The sequence below is a fragment of the Miniopterus natalensis genome, chromosome 1 (assembly GCF_054644295.1).
Source record: "Miniopterus natalensis isolate mMinNat1 chromosome 1, mMinNat1.hap1, whole genome shotgun sequence".
NCBI lineage: Eukaryota > Metazoa > Chordata > Mammalia > Chiroptera > Miniopteridae > Miniopterus > Miniopterus natalensis.
In genome coordinates, this window is record NC_142081.1 from 158,301,607 (window position 1) to 158,318,640 (window position 17,034).

Below are 17,034 nucleotides of genomic sequence, written 5' to 3' on the forward strand. Positions count from 1 at the left end.
ACAGGACTGCTTAGTAGTAAAGTAGACAAAGTGCTTTTTCAATACCACACAAACCTTAGAGATTCTAGTACAGTGGTTTTTCTTTCAGAACTGGAACCCTTCCTTCACCACTAACAAAATGTATACACACAATCCCAGAATACAAAATAGAAAAGTATTACTTTGTAATATATGTTTGGGGCAAAGACCTGTTGGGTCCAGAGTCCTACTCAGCATGGCCTCTTCCCTTCTGTAAGCTGAGCATAGTTTGAAAAACCACTGTTCCATTCTTTTATATAATACATATATTTTATTTTACAAACATTTATTGGGAACTCTGATATAGGCACTGGGGATACAGTGATTCTAAAAAGAAAGCCTGTGCCCCATGTAGTATTCAAGTTACAATGGAGGAGACAGTTAAAAACAAGTAAGGTCAGAAAACTTTAGAGACTTTGGAAACTGATCTTAGCAGTTTTCTAAAACCATCTTGGGCCAACCCTTGTGACCCAAACCTGATGGCTCCTGATTCTTCAAGACTCAGTTTTGTTTGCTAAGTTCACCTGTATTTAGGTAGGACCACAAGGCCAAAAATCTTTGTGATTAGACCTGTGACGTGGTAATACCAGATATTCCTCCCAGGAGGACTTCTGATTCTTGTATAGGAAACTCATGTATCAGATTGGTGAGATCATGCCAGAATTACTTCTGAGATGTTTCTCAGTGGTCTGGTTTAAGAGGACTGCCAATGGTTCATCACAGATATCCTGTGCTGTGCGGAAGCCACTGTCAGTAGCTCTGCCTGTGTTCCCTCTGGAATTCAAAGTACAGTTAGTGTTCCCTGGTTTGAAAGGCAAGCTCCTCTTGTCTCTCCTAGTTCCCCCACCCCTATTAACTCTTAGGCTACTTGTTGGTCACCATTCTGAGATGGCTAAACCCTTTTCTCCTTACCCCTCTCTCATTGCTCTAATTCTTTTGCTATATGCAGTGTTCTCCTTTTCCTGACGGATGTGGCTCACCTTGATAACCTAAGGATGTTAAACCCTACCCAAATTAGTGTGGTGGTCTTCCTAGTCACTAGCCAGGCAGTTGATGTTCCCTGCTGTGGTATAATTTAAAATTAGAGTATTGAGTTAAAGAAGCAGACCCTCCTTACCAGGGTCTCCCAGTTCTAGTTCTTGAAGGTGCCTAAGGTCAGACTATTGCGGTAGGATTTTTCAGTGCTTTGTGCTGTCCAGGTCCATCTGAACCTATCACTTATGTCATGCTGTCCTGTTCCCCCTTTCCAACAGTAACCTGTTTGGATGTCTGTCCTGTAAACTTTCAGTGTTTAATCTCTAATATATATCTAGTTGTATCATTTTCTGCTACCTACTTACTTTTTTCACAGAGAAAGATTATAGTGACAGTCTTCCTTTTACTTAAATTCATCTCTTTTCAGAATTCTGCTGTGGTATTGTGCCTAATGACCAAAGCAGAATATTTGTGGTACTTTTACTTTTCTAGGCCACTAAGTAGCATTTATTTGCTAAAGCACAGTTATTAAACTCTAGGTACTTACTTTTTAGAAATAATTTTCACACTATAATAGTCTTTTTTTCACTTCGCAGTTTCTGTCTCTTATTTCTGTTACCTCTCTTTTGCAGGCTTCTTGAAGTACTGGGTAGGGTATCAATCACCTTAAGGAACTTAGAAATCCCATCCCTCTTCTCTGTGCTTTGTTTCACTGTTTTTCTGGGTAACAAGTAATGAATATATTTAGAGATAAAAGGCTGTTACCAAATGTGTTCTTGCAAAACATGTTATTTTCCTTTATTTTTTCTGTGATATTGCAAACAGTCATGCTTGTGTGCTGCAGGTTATGTAGGAATGAATAAGACTTGTTTAAGAAATGTCCAAAAATGCTTATGAAATACACAAGACCGGAAAGTGATCCCTTGATAGTTAAATAGTCAAGATAGGCCTCCAGCAGGGTGGTGGTAATTAGCCAGACCTGGAAGGTTATAGGTAGGTAATACAATTTCAACAAGTAGAAACGGGATGAGCCAAGGGTAAAGTAAGAAAGGGCAAGATTTGTACAGAATAGAGAGCAAGCCCACTTGGCAGGAATGTAGAGCACAAATTGATATATGCTAGGAAACAAGGCTGAAAAAGGAGGTTGGGGTCAGATTGTGGAGAGCTTTATTAATAACAATAAAGCTAAAGAGGTTAGCTTTTTGCTGGTAGGCATTGGATTGCCACTAAAGAAATTTGGATAGGGGAGAAGTATATGTTGCTAAAGGAAGATTATTTTGACTACACCTATAATTACCGAGAACAGAGGGCCAAGAGACTAATTAGACTCTTTACCAGAGGTAAGATTTTGAAGATCTTCCATGTACAGTCATTATGCTAGAAGCAAGGAATAGAAATGCATATGATGCACTGCCCACCTCTTGGGATCCTGTAGTCTGTGAGGGAAAAGCTAAATGTTTGAATAGATTATGCTGATACAGTGTGGTTGAGTTTGATGACAGGTGATATAGAAACATGATTCTGGAGTTTGGGTGTGTAGGAGGCTGGGGGTGGGGGGAGTCAAGGGTGGCTTCAGAAAGGATATTTGAACTATCCTGAAGAAATTAGTGTAACTCCAAATTAAAAACATTTCTTCCTAGTGTTGTCAAGCCTGCTATTTTCTACAAAAATATGACTTGTCAAAAGTTCTCACTTACTGTTTAAAAAACAAAATACTTAAATTATTCTGAAGGCCAGAAAGCCTTTCCCATTTCTTATTTAAAATTTTTCTTGCTTCTGGCTTCTTAAATTCTCAATGAATTTTATCTGTCTTTTGGTCTTGACTGAAGATATCAGAAGAGGTAAGGGGAATGGACTGAACAAAAGCAAATGTTTGGATATATAGTAGTGAACGAAAGACTTGTTTCTACTTTCATAAAGATGTTCAGCATACAATTGCAAATGCAGAATTCAAGTTCAAACAGATTTATATTAAAAATACAGATTTGGACAGAATTCCGAAGATGATGGGTAGGCTGGAGGAATAGATGGGTTTGAGGTAGAAGATAGATGGGGTGAGGAAAGGAAGCTGGGGGTGCAGAGGGCACAGGATAGAAAAGCAGCCAGCAAAGATGATAGAGCAGCCTATGTTAATTATCAACTTTTTTTTCCTTTCCTTTAATCCCTGTTGCAGATGGATAGCTCCCAGTTGATCCACTGTCGGGAGCTTGTGGCACATCACCTTTCTATTCTGCAGTCTTCCCTGCCTCTAAATTCCGTTTATGTCTACCGTCCCCTCAAGCACACCCTGGTGACCTGTGACAAAGGAGTGTTCAGATTACATCCCTCCTCTGTCCCAGGCCCAGATTTCTCCAAGGACAACAGCAAACCAGAAGTGCCAATCAGAGGTACAGCAGCCTACTCTCATCTCCCAGCTGCCAGTGGGTGCAAGCATACCTCTGCCAAACGCAAAGTAGAGGAAATGGAAGTGGATGACTTCTATGATGGAATCAAACGGCTCTATAATGAAGATAATGCTTCAGAAAATGTGGGTTCTGTATGTGGCACTGATTTATCAAGGCAAGAGGGACACACTTCCCCTTGTCCTCCTTTGCAGCCTGTGTCTGTCATGTAGTTTCAGGTGTTACCTTTAAGTGCAAATTGAGGTCTACTACTCTGGGAACAGGAACATGGAAAACCAGGGAAGGTAAATACCTAATCAGGCTGATTTGAAGTGAGCCAGAAAAAACAAACAAAACCGTTTATTATTGTGGCTAGTTATAATTCAACATTATTTAAGCACTTAAAGACCATGAAAAGTATAAATTTCAAAAGATCCAACAATTTTTTTAAAGTAAAAAATTTCTTTGTAGTAGTTGTCAGTTCTATCCTTTACTCTGCTAAAATGTAATGTAGGTTGCCCCGTGTCAAAAATTCACCTTCAGTAGTGTTTTTTTATGTAAGTTCCCAAATTCATAGCTAGCAAATCCTATCCCGTGTCCTGACTTAATTTTCCTGTTGCTTTTGCTTGCTCTTTTATTGACTGCTTAATGAATTTTATGCATGTTGATCTATAGCCTGACTTCTACTGATTAGGAAACCCTCAAAATTTTTTTAGCAATTTAGTGAACAAATTATTTCACTTTGACAGCCATGTTTAATCCATGATTCAAATTCAGATTTATCAGAATTGCCCCATATGAATCAGAGATGGTAATGGGAAAAGGACTCACATTACCATATTGATTGTCGTGTTTGCCTCATTTCAATTTCTAGGATTTGGAAACAAAATTTTTATTTTTGATGATCTTAAATTGAAAAAAGTGTCATGTAATTAGGATACATAGATTTGTTGAAAGCATTTTTGACATTTGGATAAGAAATTTGTGATAAATATTCCTTGTACTTATCAAAGAAACATAACTAAAATTTAGATTTTTTGGTAACTGATCAGCTCCTTTTCACTCTACAATCAGTAGACGAGACTGTCTTGATGTTGGGGCAGCTCTGTGATTGGGTCTGTAACATGTAATAACTGAATTCACTACCCTAGTTTTATGTTAAGCTTTTAGGATTTTCTTGATAAAAGTTGTTCTGCTTCCCAAGCCTACCTATGTTTCTCTTAATGACTTCTGGAATCTGAGCTCCCTGTGCAGTCTGAAGAAGGTATTGCAGCCAGAACCAGCCATGTACTGATGATAAAAGCCTCTGGTAGCAATAAATGTTGTCCTTAACCCTGTTGTATCTCTTTTTTTCTGCTCGTGAAGAAGTGCAAGTTCCTGATTGCTTAGGCACTCTTCTTTAAACTGGGAAATGATAGGAGGCCTAAGAATGTGCTTTACAGAAAATAAAACATGACAGAAGGGATTTAAATGTGAAGGATGTAGGGGTTTGACAAAGAATGTTTCATGTTATTTCCTCAGTGGTGGATGGATTGTGGACCTTCCAAACAGTAAATTCTCATCTTGATACTGCGCGAGGGCAGGTAGACCCACATCTAGATAATACGGCATTTTAACCTATTGATTTTGTTCCAGTTTAGCAGAGGAAGATTAATCTTGGGTCAGCGTTTGACTTGAAATTCTTATGGTAGGGTTGGCTAACCTTCCTGCTTATGACTTTCAACCCAAAGTGAAAACTTGCATTTATATGTAAGTAAAGGGAGGAGGGAAGATTAAAAAAACTGTTTGGGTGAAGACAGTAAGAGACTGGTTTTGCAGATACACATTAAAATTTCCCACTTTTCCTAATCTCCCCTGGTTATGTTTCTTAATTCTTCTTAATTGTGGGAACTTCAAGAAGTTTATAAGTACATATGTTCACCATTTCTGTAAAGTAAATGGCACTTAAATTCCCCCCACCTGCACTTAACAGATGAGTAACATTTTTGTTACATAAAAAGCTAGTGATAAAATTGAGTCTAGGGTCAGAATATTTTTGTAGTTCAGTAGCTACATTGAACATAAGTTAGTGACAGGAAGAATTTAATTCTTTGACCTTGAGGTTTTTCTAATCACAAAAAATTGCTGGTAAATTGGTTTGGAACATAGTATTGTTTTCATGGGAAACTGAATTGGGATGGTTAGCTGTTATGCCTAAAGCTTATTTAACCCATACTTAAATTAAATGACAGTTCTTTGGAGACCAGACCTTTCTGAGCACTATCCCATAAACTGGGCTCTTGGAGAATTTTGGCTCTGGGGTCTGAACTCATGGATTGAGAAAGAAAAGGCACAATACAATATTCTTGAACAGTGTGGAACTTTTCATTAAGAACATTCCTGCTGTTAAATTAGATCCTGTTTTACCTGAAACTATTCTCATTAGCCTATCCCAGGTTACTTTAGTTTATACTATTCTCTTCCAAAATGTGGAAATGACCTTTATGGATCATAATTGTCTGGTGCCTCCCGGTGGTTAGCAAACCTATCATTCCATGAAGCCTGCACAAAGGCAAGGGAATAAACTTGATGGGCATAACTTATTCTCTGATCTTCCATTCAACAGAAAAGGTGAAGGTGCGTGCTCTCGAAGATTAGACTAGAAGCTGCATATGTACTTCATCCTCTGTGCAAGATCGGTATGAAGCTGGTTATCTGGAGAACTGGATGTTTTATCTACAGATGATGTTTATATTACTGTGGAGGGGGGAGGGGAGGGTTGAGAAGGGGAAGTGCCCCCAAATGTCAGATTTGACTGATGTATCAGAAATGTTCCAGAAATTACATAGGCCTCTGGCTCTGAAAAAAGCTAGAGCATAGCTCTTCACTCAGCCAAGCTGATGTGAGAATCCGAGTCTACGTTACCACTGTTAAGGGAAATAAGACATTGCTGTCTGTCTGCCACCTCAAGAAGTCCCCCCCCATGTTGTCAGAACCAACATGTGTGTGTGTCCTCTGTACTCGACATACCAGATTTTCAACCTAATTTACTGTGTGGAGTTCCCAAAACATGAAAGTTGTGCTTGAGCATTACTGCCCAAAGCAGCACAGTGGCCTTTCGCTAAAAATGGAATTAAATCACCGATGGGTGGCAAACATGGCGAGAACTTATCTTCATCCTTATGGTGCTTTGTACATTTTCGCTGGAAAGGGAAGATGCCGTGCCAAGTGTTTTCACAAGCATCTTGGGAGACAGCATGCCTGGTGTACAGTAGCCAGTGGAGGGTTAGATGATTGTCCATTGCCATATAACTAAGACTTTTTAAAAAGGTTCAAATTCCAACTCACCTCAGATCTTTTGCCTTCATATTTGATAACATGAAGTTTTCTCTAACATGCAATTGTTACTTGTAAGGCCTCCAGAATTCTTGAAATTAGCCTTTAAACTGTTAGTGTCTCCCACTCCTGTTACTGCTTTGTGCTTTGGCCACTAGATGGTGCTTCGAGGAAAATGAAACATCTTTTAGGTTTCTAGAAGTGGAGTTGTTTGGGCTTACTGCAGAGGAGTGAGTAGTTGAACACTTATGTCTTGTTGCTAGGCAACATTCAACATCATTTGCAGTTACAAGTTCATGTCCCTAAGGCACAGGAGGCCCATACATGTGGGACTGAAGGGGAAATGAGCAGGATCTGCTCTGGTATGAGGCAGATGGTGGCTAGATAGGTCTCATTCAAAAAAAAGTTTCACAAATGAACGCCTTGATGCTTTCAGTTTGAGTTGGCTTTGACCAGTCATTAGGTCAGAAAAGATGAAGTGCAGGCTTTTGTAGCACAGCTTGCATCAAGGAATTAAAAGAAAGCTTTCCCCCACCATATTGAGTTTAGTGATTTTTATGACATACTAATACGTAAGACCCATGTGTAGCAGAGACATAACTCCCTTTGACATCTCTTGATTATTGAAAAGTTGTAATATAGTCATTTCGCCAGATAGAGGAACTTGAGAACTCACAGCTAGTTTTCTAGTTTTTAGGATCTTCTGAATTCAGAATGTAATGAGAAGAACCTTTCCTTTTCTTTTGGATCTTAAAGTACAACCTTCAAAGCAGAGAAAATACCAGAATTGTTGACCTTATTGTGTTACACAACAGTGGGGCAGTAGAAAAGCATAGGCCTAGTGACCTGGCTTCTCATTTCTCAGAAATAGCTTAGTTTGTTGGGCAAGAGACACTGCAGAATGAAGGGCAACCTTAAGCAACCACTGAAAAGCAATTTGGGGGCGGGGTGAGGTGAGGCAGGGCGCCTTTGCTTTTCAGACTACAATCAATCCAGCAGCTTTGCATAGAAAGGGCTTACCTTTTTTATTCCAGAAGTTTGCTTATGAGGTATACAGAGACAAGTGCAACTCATAGACCCTGGCTATATCTCCAGCACCTAATGTAGGCCTGATGCAGTATATAGAATAAAAAGTATTTGGAGCCCAGCTGGGGTGGTTTAGTAATTGAGTGTCAACCCATGAACCAAGAGGTCACCGGTTCAATTCCTGGTCAGGGCCCATGCCTGGGTTGTGGGCTGGATCCCGTGGGGGGCGTGCAGGAGGCAGCCGATCGGTGTTTCTATCTATCTCTCTCCCGCCCTCTAAAATCAATAGAAACTTAAAAAAAAAAAAAAAGTGTTTGGAAAGAGGGAAGGTGTGGGAAAGGTGGGTGGATGGACGTGAATAAAGGGCAAGGAGAGCTAGAACTACAACTCCAGAGGTCTTAAAGCATTGTGTAGGGAATGTGTGGGTGAGCCAAGCTCTCTATAGAATGTTCTCTGCACCCTCCCCCATACACATTGTCTTGTGGGACAGCGACCAACCTTGTTATATAACAGCCTCTGCCGCCTCTGACCTATCAAGGTGCCATAATTTCGAAAGTTTCCATAGTGAACTGAAATGTCATTCAACTCGCAGCACTGTGAGTACATAACGGATTTTGAGCCAGATGTGAAATCATTTGTACCTCACCTGGATGCTCCACTGACAACCAAAGAGCTCATTGATATGATGGAGGTGAGTGGGTACCTAGACTCACAGTCCTCAAATGAACACACTCTATCCCATCACCAGCCGGGGGCTCCAGCTGCCTGCTAGATAGTGTTCTGAAAGCCAAACGGTGTAAGTCACAAGGACTAAATATTGTGGTCTTAACAATTCAAGCACAGGGATATTCTACGTGAGCTACACTGCAATCACGGCCAGTCTCCAGGGTGGAAAGACAAGTCATCTGCAAAGCAGAAGGTTTTGTGTAGAAACATCATTTGAATACAGTGAAAATCATACACTTCATTTTTCAGATATCAGAACTGTTTACCCATAAGCTGGGCCAACGATTGGCAAAAAAATAATAATAATAAGGAAGTTTCATTTGATAGGTACAGTTGACGGAGAAAGTTTGGCCAAGCATATTAGGAAGAAGACCTAATTTACCTGCTCCACCTCAGCACATACTGATTCAGGAAATCGGATGTCCTCTACGAGTACTGTGGCAGTCTCAGGCTACCAGACTACACCTGTAGCAATAAGGCACAGTCTGTATCTGAAATCAAGTAATATTTTTTAAGATTGAATGAAAAAAAGCCTGCTGCCAATGGAAATAGGTTTTGGGGGTCAATTCTTGCTTTACTTTTCCACAGTCTACCATGGGGTAAGTGAATTTTTATTATTGATAATTAGCCCTGGGATGGTTTCATAGCCAGTATTATCAGTACTTGAGAAAAGGAACCCCTTGAAGTAAAATGCCAAATGGAGAGAGGGCAGTGCATTTGACCAGCGGTGTGTTTGTCCGTGACCAGCTTTCCCTTGGTCACTGAACAGAGGCCAGCCTACTTATAATAGCTTGTTCCCCCACCCCTCCCATTAAGATGATTACTAATATATTTCCTTTAACCAGAGGGCTAAAAAGGGGAAAAAGGAACGGCAACAATAGACTACATATTTCTCTACTTAAAACAATCCTAATTTGATTCTTAAATATTGTTCAATAGATGGCTATGACCTGATGCAAAATTTTAAAGAGTGCTAGAGTAAAGCTGATACTAAAATATGAATTTAAAAATAACTTTGGTACCTAATGACTACAGTGGTTTCACACGCAATAGTTTATATATTGGCATGTTAATTTGTCATGTTCTGGCATTAAGGAGTGGGTACCCGTTCATCCACCCCCTTGAACTACTGGTCGCTAGCAGATTTCTGTCCTTATAGGTTATACTGGAGGGGATGGCTCTGTTCATAATTTGATCATTTAATGGCTTGGACGAATCTGACTATTGCGTTTAATCATAGTGTCTAAGTAAAAAAGGCCAGCATGCTCATCTAATTCCAAGAATTAAATGACTCAAGAGGCAGGGCCTGTTCCTTCATTTCTCCTTCCAACAGAAGCCTGTGTTACTATTTCTTAAGTAGAGGGGACATTCCAAAGGATCGTCACATGCAACTCATGCCACCGATAATGTTTTTGTGATCTACCTACTGTGGGGCTGAAAAATGAGAAAAAGCAAAGACTAGACAAGTGATGAAATTATAAGGTAACTTAAAATGTATGTTCATGCTCTAAAATAGAAATAAACTTGAAAACTGTCCCTTGACTGAAAACTGCCCTTAAGAGGTGACTGCTAATAAAGTCATCTAGCCTGTCACGAATGGGTTAGCATTAGAAATCAGACTCAACTGGCAGAAGTGTGTGTTTGTATGTGGGCATATTTAAGTGATTCCCTGCAGACTGTTTTCTTGCAGACATAGTGCAGAAAGCCACCTGGGTAATTCTGAGAAGACTGGATCAGAATCATTGCTAATAAGGCTGTTGTCTGGGACAGGATAGGTGCTTGTTCCGGTTTATGTCCCATGGTCCAAAACAACTCTGGACACAGGGTAGGGCAGAGCTTCACATAAATAAGAAGGCAGGGATGGCCCAGAAAGTTATTTTAAGGTACCTTTAAATATAAACCGAGTCCCAGAGGCAGAAAAGTCATCTACCCAGTACTCACATTTGAAAAATGATTAAGACTTGTAGGTCAAAACCTCAGTGACAGCAAAGGGTTTGTTGTTAGATGTCTGAGATGAGAACATTTTAAAGAGAATTTTGTGACTTCACTGAAATTTCCCCTTAAGCTTAAAACTAGCTTAATTTTGATACCAAAACTAAGTTTGAGTAACCAGTACATAAAGCAGAACTGGCTAACTGGCATTTCCCCCCCAAAAACAGAATCCCAAAGCCAAAACAACTTATACAAGGGGTGCAGGTAACAGAGTCAAATAAAACAATAGTGGTTCCTGAATTTAAAGGAAGGATGCCCACTTCTTTCAAGAGGCAGATGGTCAGCTGAAAAATAAAAACACTGTATCAATAGAACACGCCAAATAAAGGTGCAGCCACCTCTGTTCATGCAATACCAAATGTTTAAGAAAAAACCCCACACTCCAAAACCCATAAAACTAACAAACAAAGGGAAGGGAAATGTTGCCCAGATCTCATGGCCTGATTGATGGCTGAGGGTCCCGAATGGGTTGTTCAGAATGTCATTCATGGGCTGGCGTTAACATGAGATCAAGTTTGTGACCCCTGGAGGTGGGGGCGCCTCACATTAGGGTACGTGCTGTCTTCGGTCCGTGAGTTCTTGGACAGCAGCTCCAAGAACACGACAGCCAAGCAAGAAGATCCCAACACGGGGCTACCTTAGGTCTTGGCCCCAGTTCTCTGTTTCACTCAATTTCCTTTTAAGTAGTATAACTTTTTGGTAGTGATAAGTCACTTTTGTAACCACTATGGGTAGTGGTTTGTAAACAGACATTGACCAATACAAACAGCAGTGAATATTCGACCCAGACTTAAAAAAGGCGATGGTGGAAATGAGGTAACTCGTCCCCAACACGTGTGAACAGATAGCTCCTGCTCTTCTAATGCTCTATGTCCATTAGGAGAGAGTAGGGCTTGTCAACAGGATGGTTACATAAAGAAGAAGCTACAGAAGAGAAAAAACAAAGGTTCAGATTCAAATTTGGTTCTTAAAGGCTTAAAAAAAAAATTTTAAAAGGGAGCTTTTTTATAATGAACTGTGAAAGAACAGTGTGGCCGTTTCAGGGTGACCTCCTCTGAGCACAGGTTTCAGCAACAGCAGGGGTGGCAGCGAAGGCCGGGGAGGGCGTGCCCGGGCCTGGGGCAGTGGGCACCAGGGGACACTGACCAGGACGCAGGGCAGGGACACGGGGGAGACGGTGGCAGAGACAACATGGGAAGTACAGGACACCACACGGTGTTTTGGAGAAACTGGTGCTGCCTACCAGACAAGGCGGGAAAGCACGAGACTTCCCCGTTTCTCTCATCCCAGGTAATCAGCATGGGCATATATGCAGATCACACAGAGACTAAAAGAACTCACAAAAGGGCACACAGTGTTTGGGTAAAAATATATTTCCCCCACTTAATGTCTTGGCACTAGTGACATACGCATAGGTTACCTGTCCAGCCCTCTCCTACCGTGACAGGCACCACGTGACTGAGCACGTCTGCTAAGTGATTACCTTCATACTTGAGAAAATGATATGCTTCACATCAATACAGTTATTTTAGTTTTTAAAAAAAGACAAGTCTAACATGCAGCTTACATATATGACAATTTTGCATTAACACCGAAAGTAGATTACACAACAGTTTTAGAAACACATTGGTTATTTTCAAACAGCAAAATGACAATGATCTACAACTATAGTTTAAGGCATATCAGCATATTTAAAAATTAAGAAATAGACAAAGTTCTAATGCTGTTCACAGCTTAATTTTCAATTTATTTAAAAAATTCCCTTCATACCTACATACAGTCTAGACTTTGTAGGTCATAATTTCCACTCAGGAGTCATACATACGTATTCTGTCAATGGAACCAAGACTTCTGGAAGCTGAGACTTGACAATTTCAAACATTTGCAAATGGAAAAGCAAAGGGGTCTGAATGGACAGTGTTGGTAGGACCACACAGAGACGCTATGACATGGGTTGGCAACAGCTGAAAAACCTGATTAAGCTGTTTGTATGTGAAACACATGGATATGTCAAGAAAGTGAGGAAACCAAGTCTATTTGTTTGACATGATATGAAGGATAAGTTATTTTTATTGCTGGTGAGATTGCAAAGCAGAGGAGGAAGATTGAAGTAACCTGTGCCCAGCTTTACGTTAAACATGCCCCCGTTTGAGATGCCCCTTCTAGACAAAACCTTGACCAATTAATAAAAAGCCTAAGCTGGAAAACATCGTCTCTGAACTTCCAATAAATTCTCATAAATGTCTTTCCGTCACATTCCACTGCATGTACAACTATGACGGGTAGCTAAAGTCCAGAAGAGGCAAAAAGTAGGCCACTGCAGTTGAACAAAAGATGTGGGGAGGGGAGTTAGAGCTGTCTGGCTTAAAGAAAGAGGTGATCACTGCCAGCAGTTAGCACAGGGGCAAAGCCATTAAAGCAAGATCACAAAAAATTAAGCAGTCACAGAGGCAGCGTAGCATAAACAACGATTCCTCTTGATTTTCTCCAGTGGACGGTAGTAGTTTCTCGTTCTACATTCACATCAAACCCAGAGCCCTCCGTAACATCCGATGACACCCACCACGCTGTGCAAACACAGACTGGGGCTCGTCATTTCTGACTTCCATACTGATGTCAAAGAAAAACTGAATTTATGTGTTTCTTGTGAAAAAGATATAAAAGTGGCCATTTTAAATATATTTTGGGGTTTTTTTTAAACCAAAAGCTACTCAAACCATTACCTCCCTACCCCCCTCCAAAAAGAAAAAAAAAAAAATCCATCTATCCCATGTTTCTCTAGTCAGAAAAATCTCAAAAATTTCTTCCTACCGTACTTACATGCAAAGGCGAAAGCACATCCAATTAGATTGGAGGGAATCATTTACTCCGTGCAGAGCCAAGGACTACTGTGGAAAAAGGCACAGATACAGAAAGAAGGAGAGCAATAACGAACGAAACAGGGCCAGGGAGCAGGGGCAGGAAGAGGTTCAGAAGCAACGCATTAAAAAAAAGCTGCTATAGTCTACATATTTCTTTGCACTTTTTATTCTCTGACTCTCCACATGATATATTTTACTGTGAAAAATCTAATGGGGGAAAAAAATCAATCACTAATCTTGGAATCAAAGTCAGCTGGATGCCTTCCACGGCGAGGCTCATTTAAAGAGGCTTTAGTGATGCACTGAAAGTGACTGTAAAGTGATGCATTTTTAGAATTTCGAGTGCATTTTCCGTTACACAGACAGACGCTCACACAGGCATGCAACACCGCACGCGCGAGCCGGCCGGGCCGCAGAGGAAGCATGCGGCGACCGCGGGCCCCGCGCCGGGCAGCGCACTCAAGCGTTAAAAACAGCAGGGACGCAACCCGGGCCCAGTGCCTCTCAGACCTGTCTCTGCACCACTCTGGCCGCTCCCAGTTTGCAGTTTCTGTCCCAGCTTCGTTTGGGCTTCAAGGAGGCGGATTTCTTCCTCTGCCTAATGAAGCCACATCCGCTGACGGCAGAGCACTGTCCCCTAAGAGTACGGCTCAGGCCCAAGAAGGGAAAAGCAATCTATCGGAATCAGCTACAGACTTATTCATTTTAAAAATGTGTATGTCGGGAGGTACAGGGCACTCTATCCTATTTACCTTACGTATGACTAGTAATTCCAGAGGGAAGATGCAGAAGTAAATAAAGTCTCAGGTTTGTGAGAAATGTTATTCTTTCATGTAAGAAACAGGAGACTACAGAGTTAGAGGGAAGGCTGGGAGGATCTTGTTATCAGAGAGGAAAAAAGATGAAAGGATAAGCCTTACAGAGGAACAGCCTGGAAAAGAGATTACACGTGCCCTTTTCCATACAAATGCGGGTGCGGTCTGTGTCCTGGCATATGGGTTAGTCCTAATCTTCACTGATGGGGTGACGGGCCATGGACATAAAGAGGGAGGTGACCTAGTTGTGAGGGGGAAGGTGAAGAAATTCCTTCAAGACAACTAGATTCGAAAGACCAGCTGCTGTATTTTTTTCTTCCCTTTATTCCCAAATATCGAAAGGACACTATGCAAGGAGGCTTGACGTGCAGCTGAATTTCCACTGTCTTTGTGTTATGCTCCCTCCCAGGTCACCTGAAATTGACAGGACACCCTCAAGGTGCTGCTGCAGATGATACACAATTTATATCACGTCTTATTTGAAGGATTTCTGAAAAATCTCTTCTCATGATTATTGGAAGTACCGATATCCCAGCCCACTGAGAGCGGATGCGGGTGTGTTTAGGAAAGGCTGCTAATTCTAAGCAGCTACCCTTAGCAGGTGCTCCTATGAAGCAATGTTGCATTGTCCAACTTTTGAGACACTGATTGTGAAACTATGATTATGTTTGCTTTTCTCAGTGCAACCTTGATACTCTCGCAGATAGCATCGTCTTATTACAGTTCAACTTGGCCAGAATTTGAGAGATTTTTAAAGCCATGAGCAGAGACAGTCAGTCTGAACAGACCCACAACCCAGACCAAATACTGTTGTTATAATGAGCGATTCATGCACGTTTCAAAGTCATATACAGCTTACCCCCTGGTCTGTCTACGTGCAAAACTACCTTGGGTTTGGGGCAGGTGCGGAGAAGAGACAGAGTGAGTTCAGGGCCTTTGCCATCATGGAGATGAATAATTAAGGAAAGTGAGCTGTCATGGATATTCAGGTGTATGGTTCGGCTGCTGAGGCGGTGAGTTTTCCTGTCAGACGAACATGTAGCAAGTTACCCTCCTTCCCTCAGTCCAAAGCAACATACAAGCAGCAGGCATGCTCCCTGCCGCCACTCAGAACAGGCACGAAAGGCAACTCATTTACTTTCCAGAGACAAAGTCCAGCTGCACAGAGCTTTTGCTGTTATGCCCGTGTTCTATCACTTTCCAGCACCCAACAACGTTTAGCAAAATGAGTTAAGAGTTATTGGTGTCTGGGGAAAGGTAAAAAAAAAAAAAAAAAGACACAGATGGCAGAGATACAATATTACTGCAAAAGCAGGTGAATGCGGGACCATCCTTGGCTTGCCAGGCTTTATGTGAAGCTTGCACTGCAAGTTAAAAAACAAAACAAAAAAGTTAGAAATAATAACAAATAAAAAAGGAAAACTGGGAGCGCCAGCACCAGCATTAGGTGATGGTGAATGCTCATGCAATGATTATGGAATTCACAGAAACTGGAACCAAAAATCTGAGTAAGCTATTCTACACAACAAGCAAAAGCGACATTTTCATACTGAATTAAAGAACACGTGGTTAGTTTCCATCTGCATGTAATTTAGAATTCACAGGTGACCTCTTGAAACCATTACATGTTCTGGTGGAAGGATTTACTGTTTGATTTTCGTTTTCTCCAATAAACAAAACCATTATCTTTTATGTTAGATTTGGGCATCACATGTGCACTGAATAGGAATTGCCTCTTCCATTTCTGAGCTGCTAGAGTAAGAGAATAAATATGCTATAAATGGCTTTGAACAATTAACTTGGCGGTTGAAATACAGTCGATGGAGGGCATGCTATTAATCCACTTGGGAAGGAAAAAAAGGCACAATCATTATGTGGTTACAGCTACAGCAATGCCAAGAGCCTTCCCCCTCTTTTAGGTTCAAGGCAGTGCCAAATCCCAGATCCACATGTCTGTCGGCAAGTCCAAAACATGCAACTTCATTCCTCAGCAAGAATCAATAAAATAAAAAAAAAGAATGGATGATCGTATAAACTATAGTTATCAGATGCCAGGTACAGTTTTAAAATGATGGAATTTAAAAACTTATTTTGGGATGGATGTATCTTAACCAGCAAATGCCTGCCGGCGGTTGTGCAAAGTTCTCAGGAAAGATGAACACTGTCCACTCGGCAACTTACCGTCGGGCAGTCCCACCCTGTGGTGTAGCCGCAAACAAGGAAAGTGACTTGGTGGCCAGAGGCGGCAGGAGGTGGGGTCCAGCTAATGGCAGTGCCAGGGTTAGTTTACTTTGTCTGTAATCTTAGGAAATGTTATAGGATCTCAAGCCACTACAGGTCAAGGAGAAGTATAAAGCTTTACCTACGTTAAAAAGGGAGCATGTCATTAAAATAGAAAAAACAGAATTTAGAACTATTAAAAAAACTAAGTTAGGCTCCGAGGTGGAAACACAGCAGGTGAATAAATAAACATCTCTTTTTTTGTTTTCTCCCTGAACAAAGCCAGCGCCTGCGGGGCCTGCGTGGTGACTCCAGCATCTCTGCGCGAGGAGAGCCTTTCATCCCGTTCCATTGCCCGGCCACTGTCTTTCTGTGGTCCTCTCTAACCAAAGCGCTCCACTGCAGGAAGAGGAGCGCTGCTTTTTTTTGGTTGGGTTTTGTGTGTTTTTTTAACTTTTACACTCCAACTGGCAGTTGATTTCACTGTTCAAATGGTAAAATGTGGGAAAGGGTAGGAGCCTAGAAATTACCTAAAAATATGTGCCGTTGTCAGACACAAAACCTGGTGACTACTGTGCACCAAATTAAGTCTAACTCCATGAATAATTAGTGAGATATATAAATAAGGCTAAAATAGAATTTACACATACTTCACGTAACTTGAAAGCATCACACATTGCTAAGGTCCAAGGATGGGAATCTAAC

The 17,034-nt window shown here is 41.1% G+C and overlaps 2 protein-coding genes across 4 annotated transcripts in view; one reads left to right on the plus strand and one right to left on the minus strand.

Moving 5' to 3' along the window:
• The window catches only part of CCNI (cyclin I), a 24,769-nt gene extending 20,063 nt beyond the window's left edge, over positions 1–4,706 (plus strand). For both annotated transcript variants that reach the window (XM_087826847.1, XM_087826840.1), the window contains exon 7: positions 3,167–4,706. In XM_087826847.1, coding sequence (XP_087682973.1) covers positions 3,167–3,607 — 441 coding nt within the window. In that variant the 3' untranslated portion in view covers positions 3,608–4,706. The remainder of the gene's footprint in view (positions 1–3,166) is intronic.
• SEPTIN11 (septin 11) overlaps positions 3,714–17,034 on the minus strand; it is an 89,816-nt gene continuing 76,495 nt past the window's right edge. Inside the window, exon 10 of one of the 2 annotated variants that reach the window (XM_087826830.1) lies at positions 3,714–11,357. In XM_087826830.1, the coding sequence (XP_087682956.1) occupies positions 11,342–11,357 (16 nt within the window). In that variant the 3' untranslated portion in view covers positions 3,714–11,341. Of the gene's footprint in view, positions 11,358–11,790; positions 15,474–17,034 lie in introns of those variants that run through there. The other variant, XM_087826824.1, reaches the window with a different exon arrangement.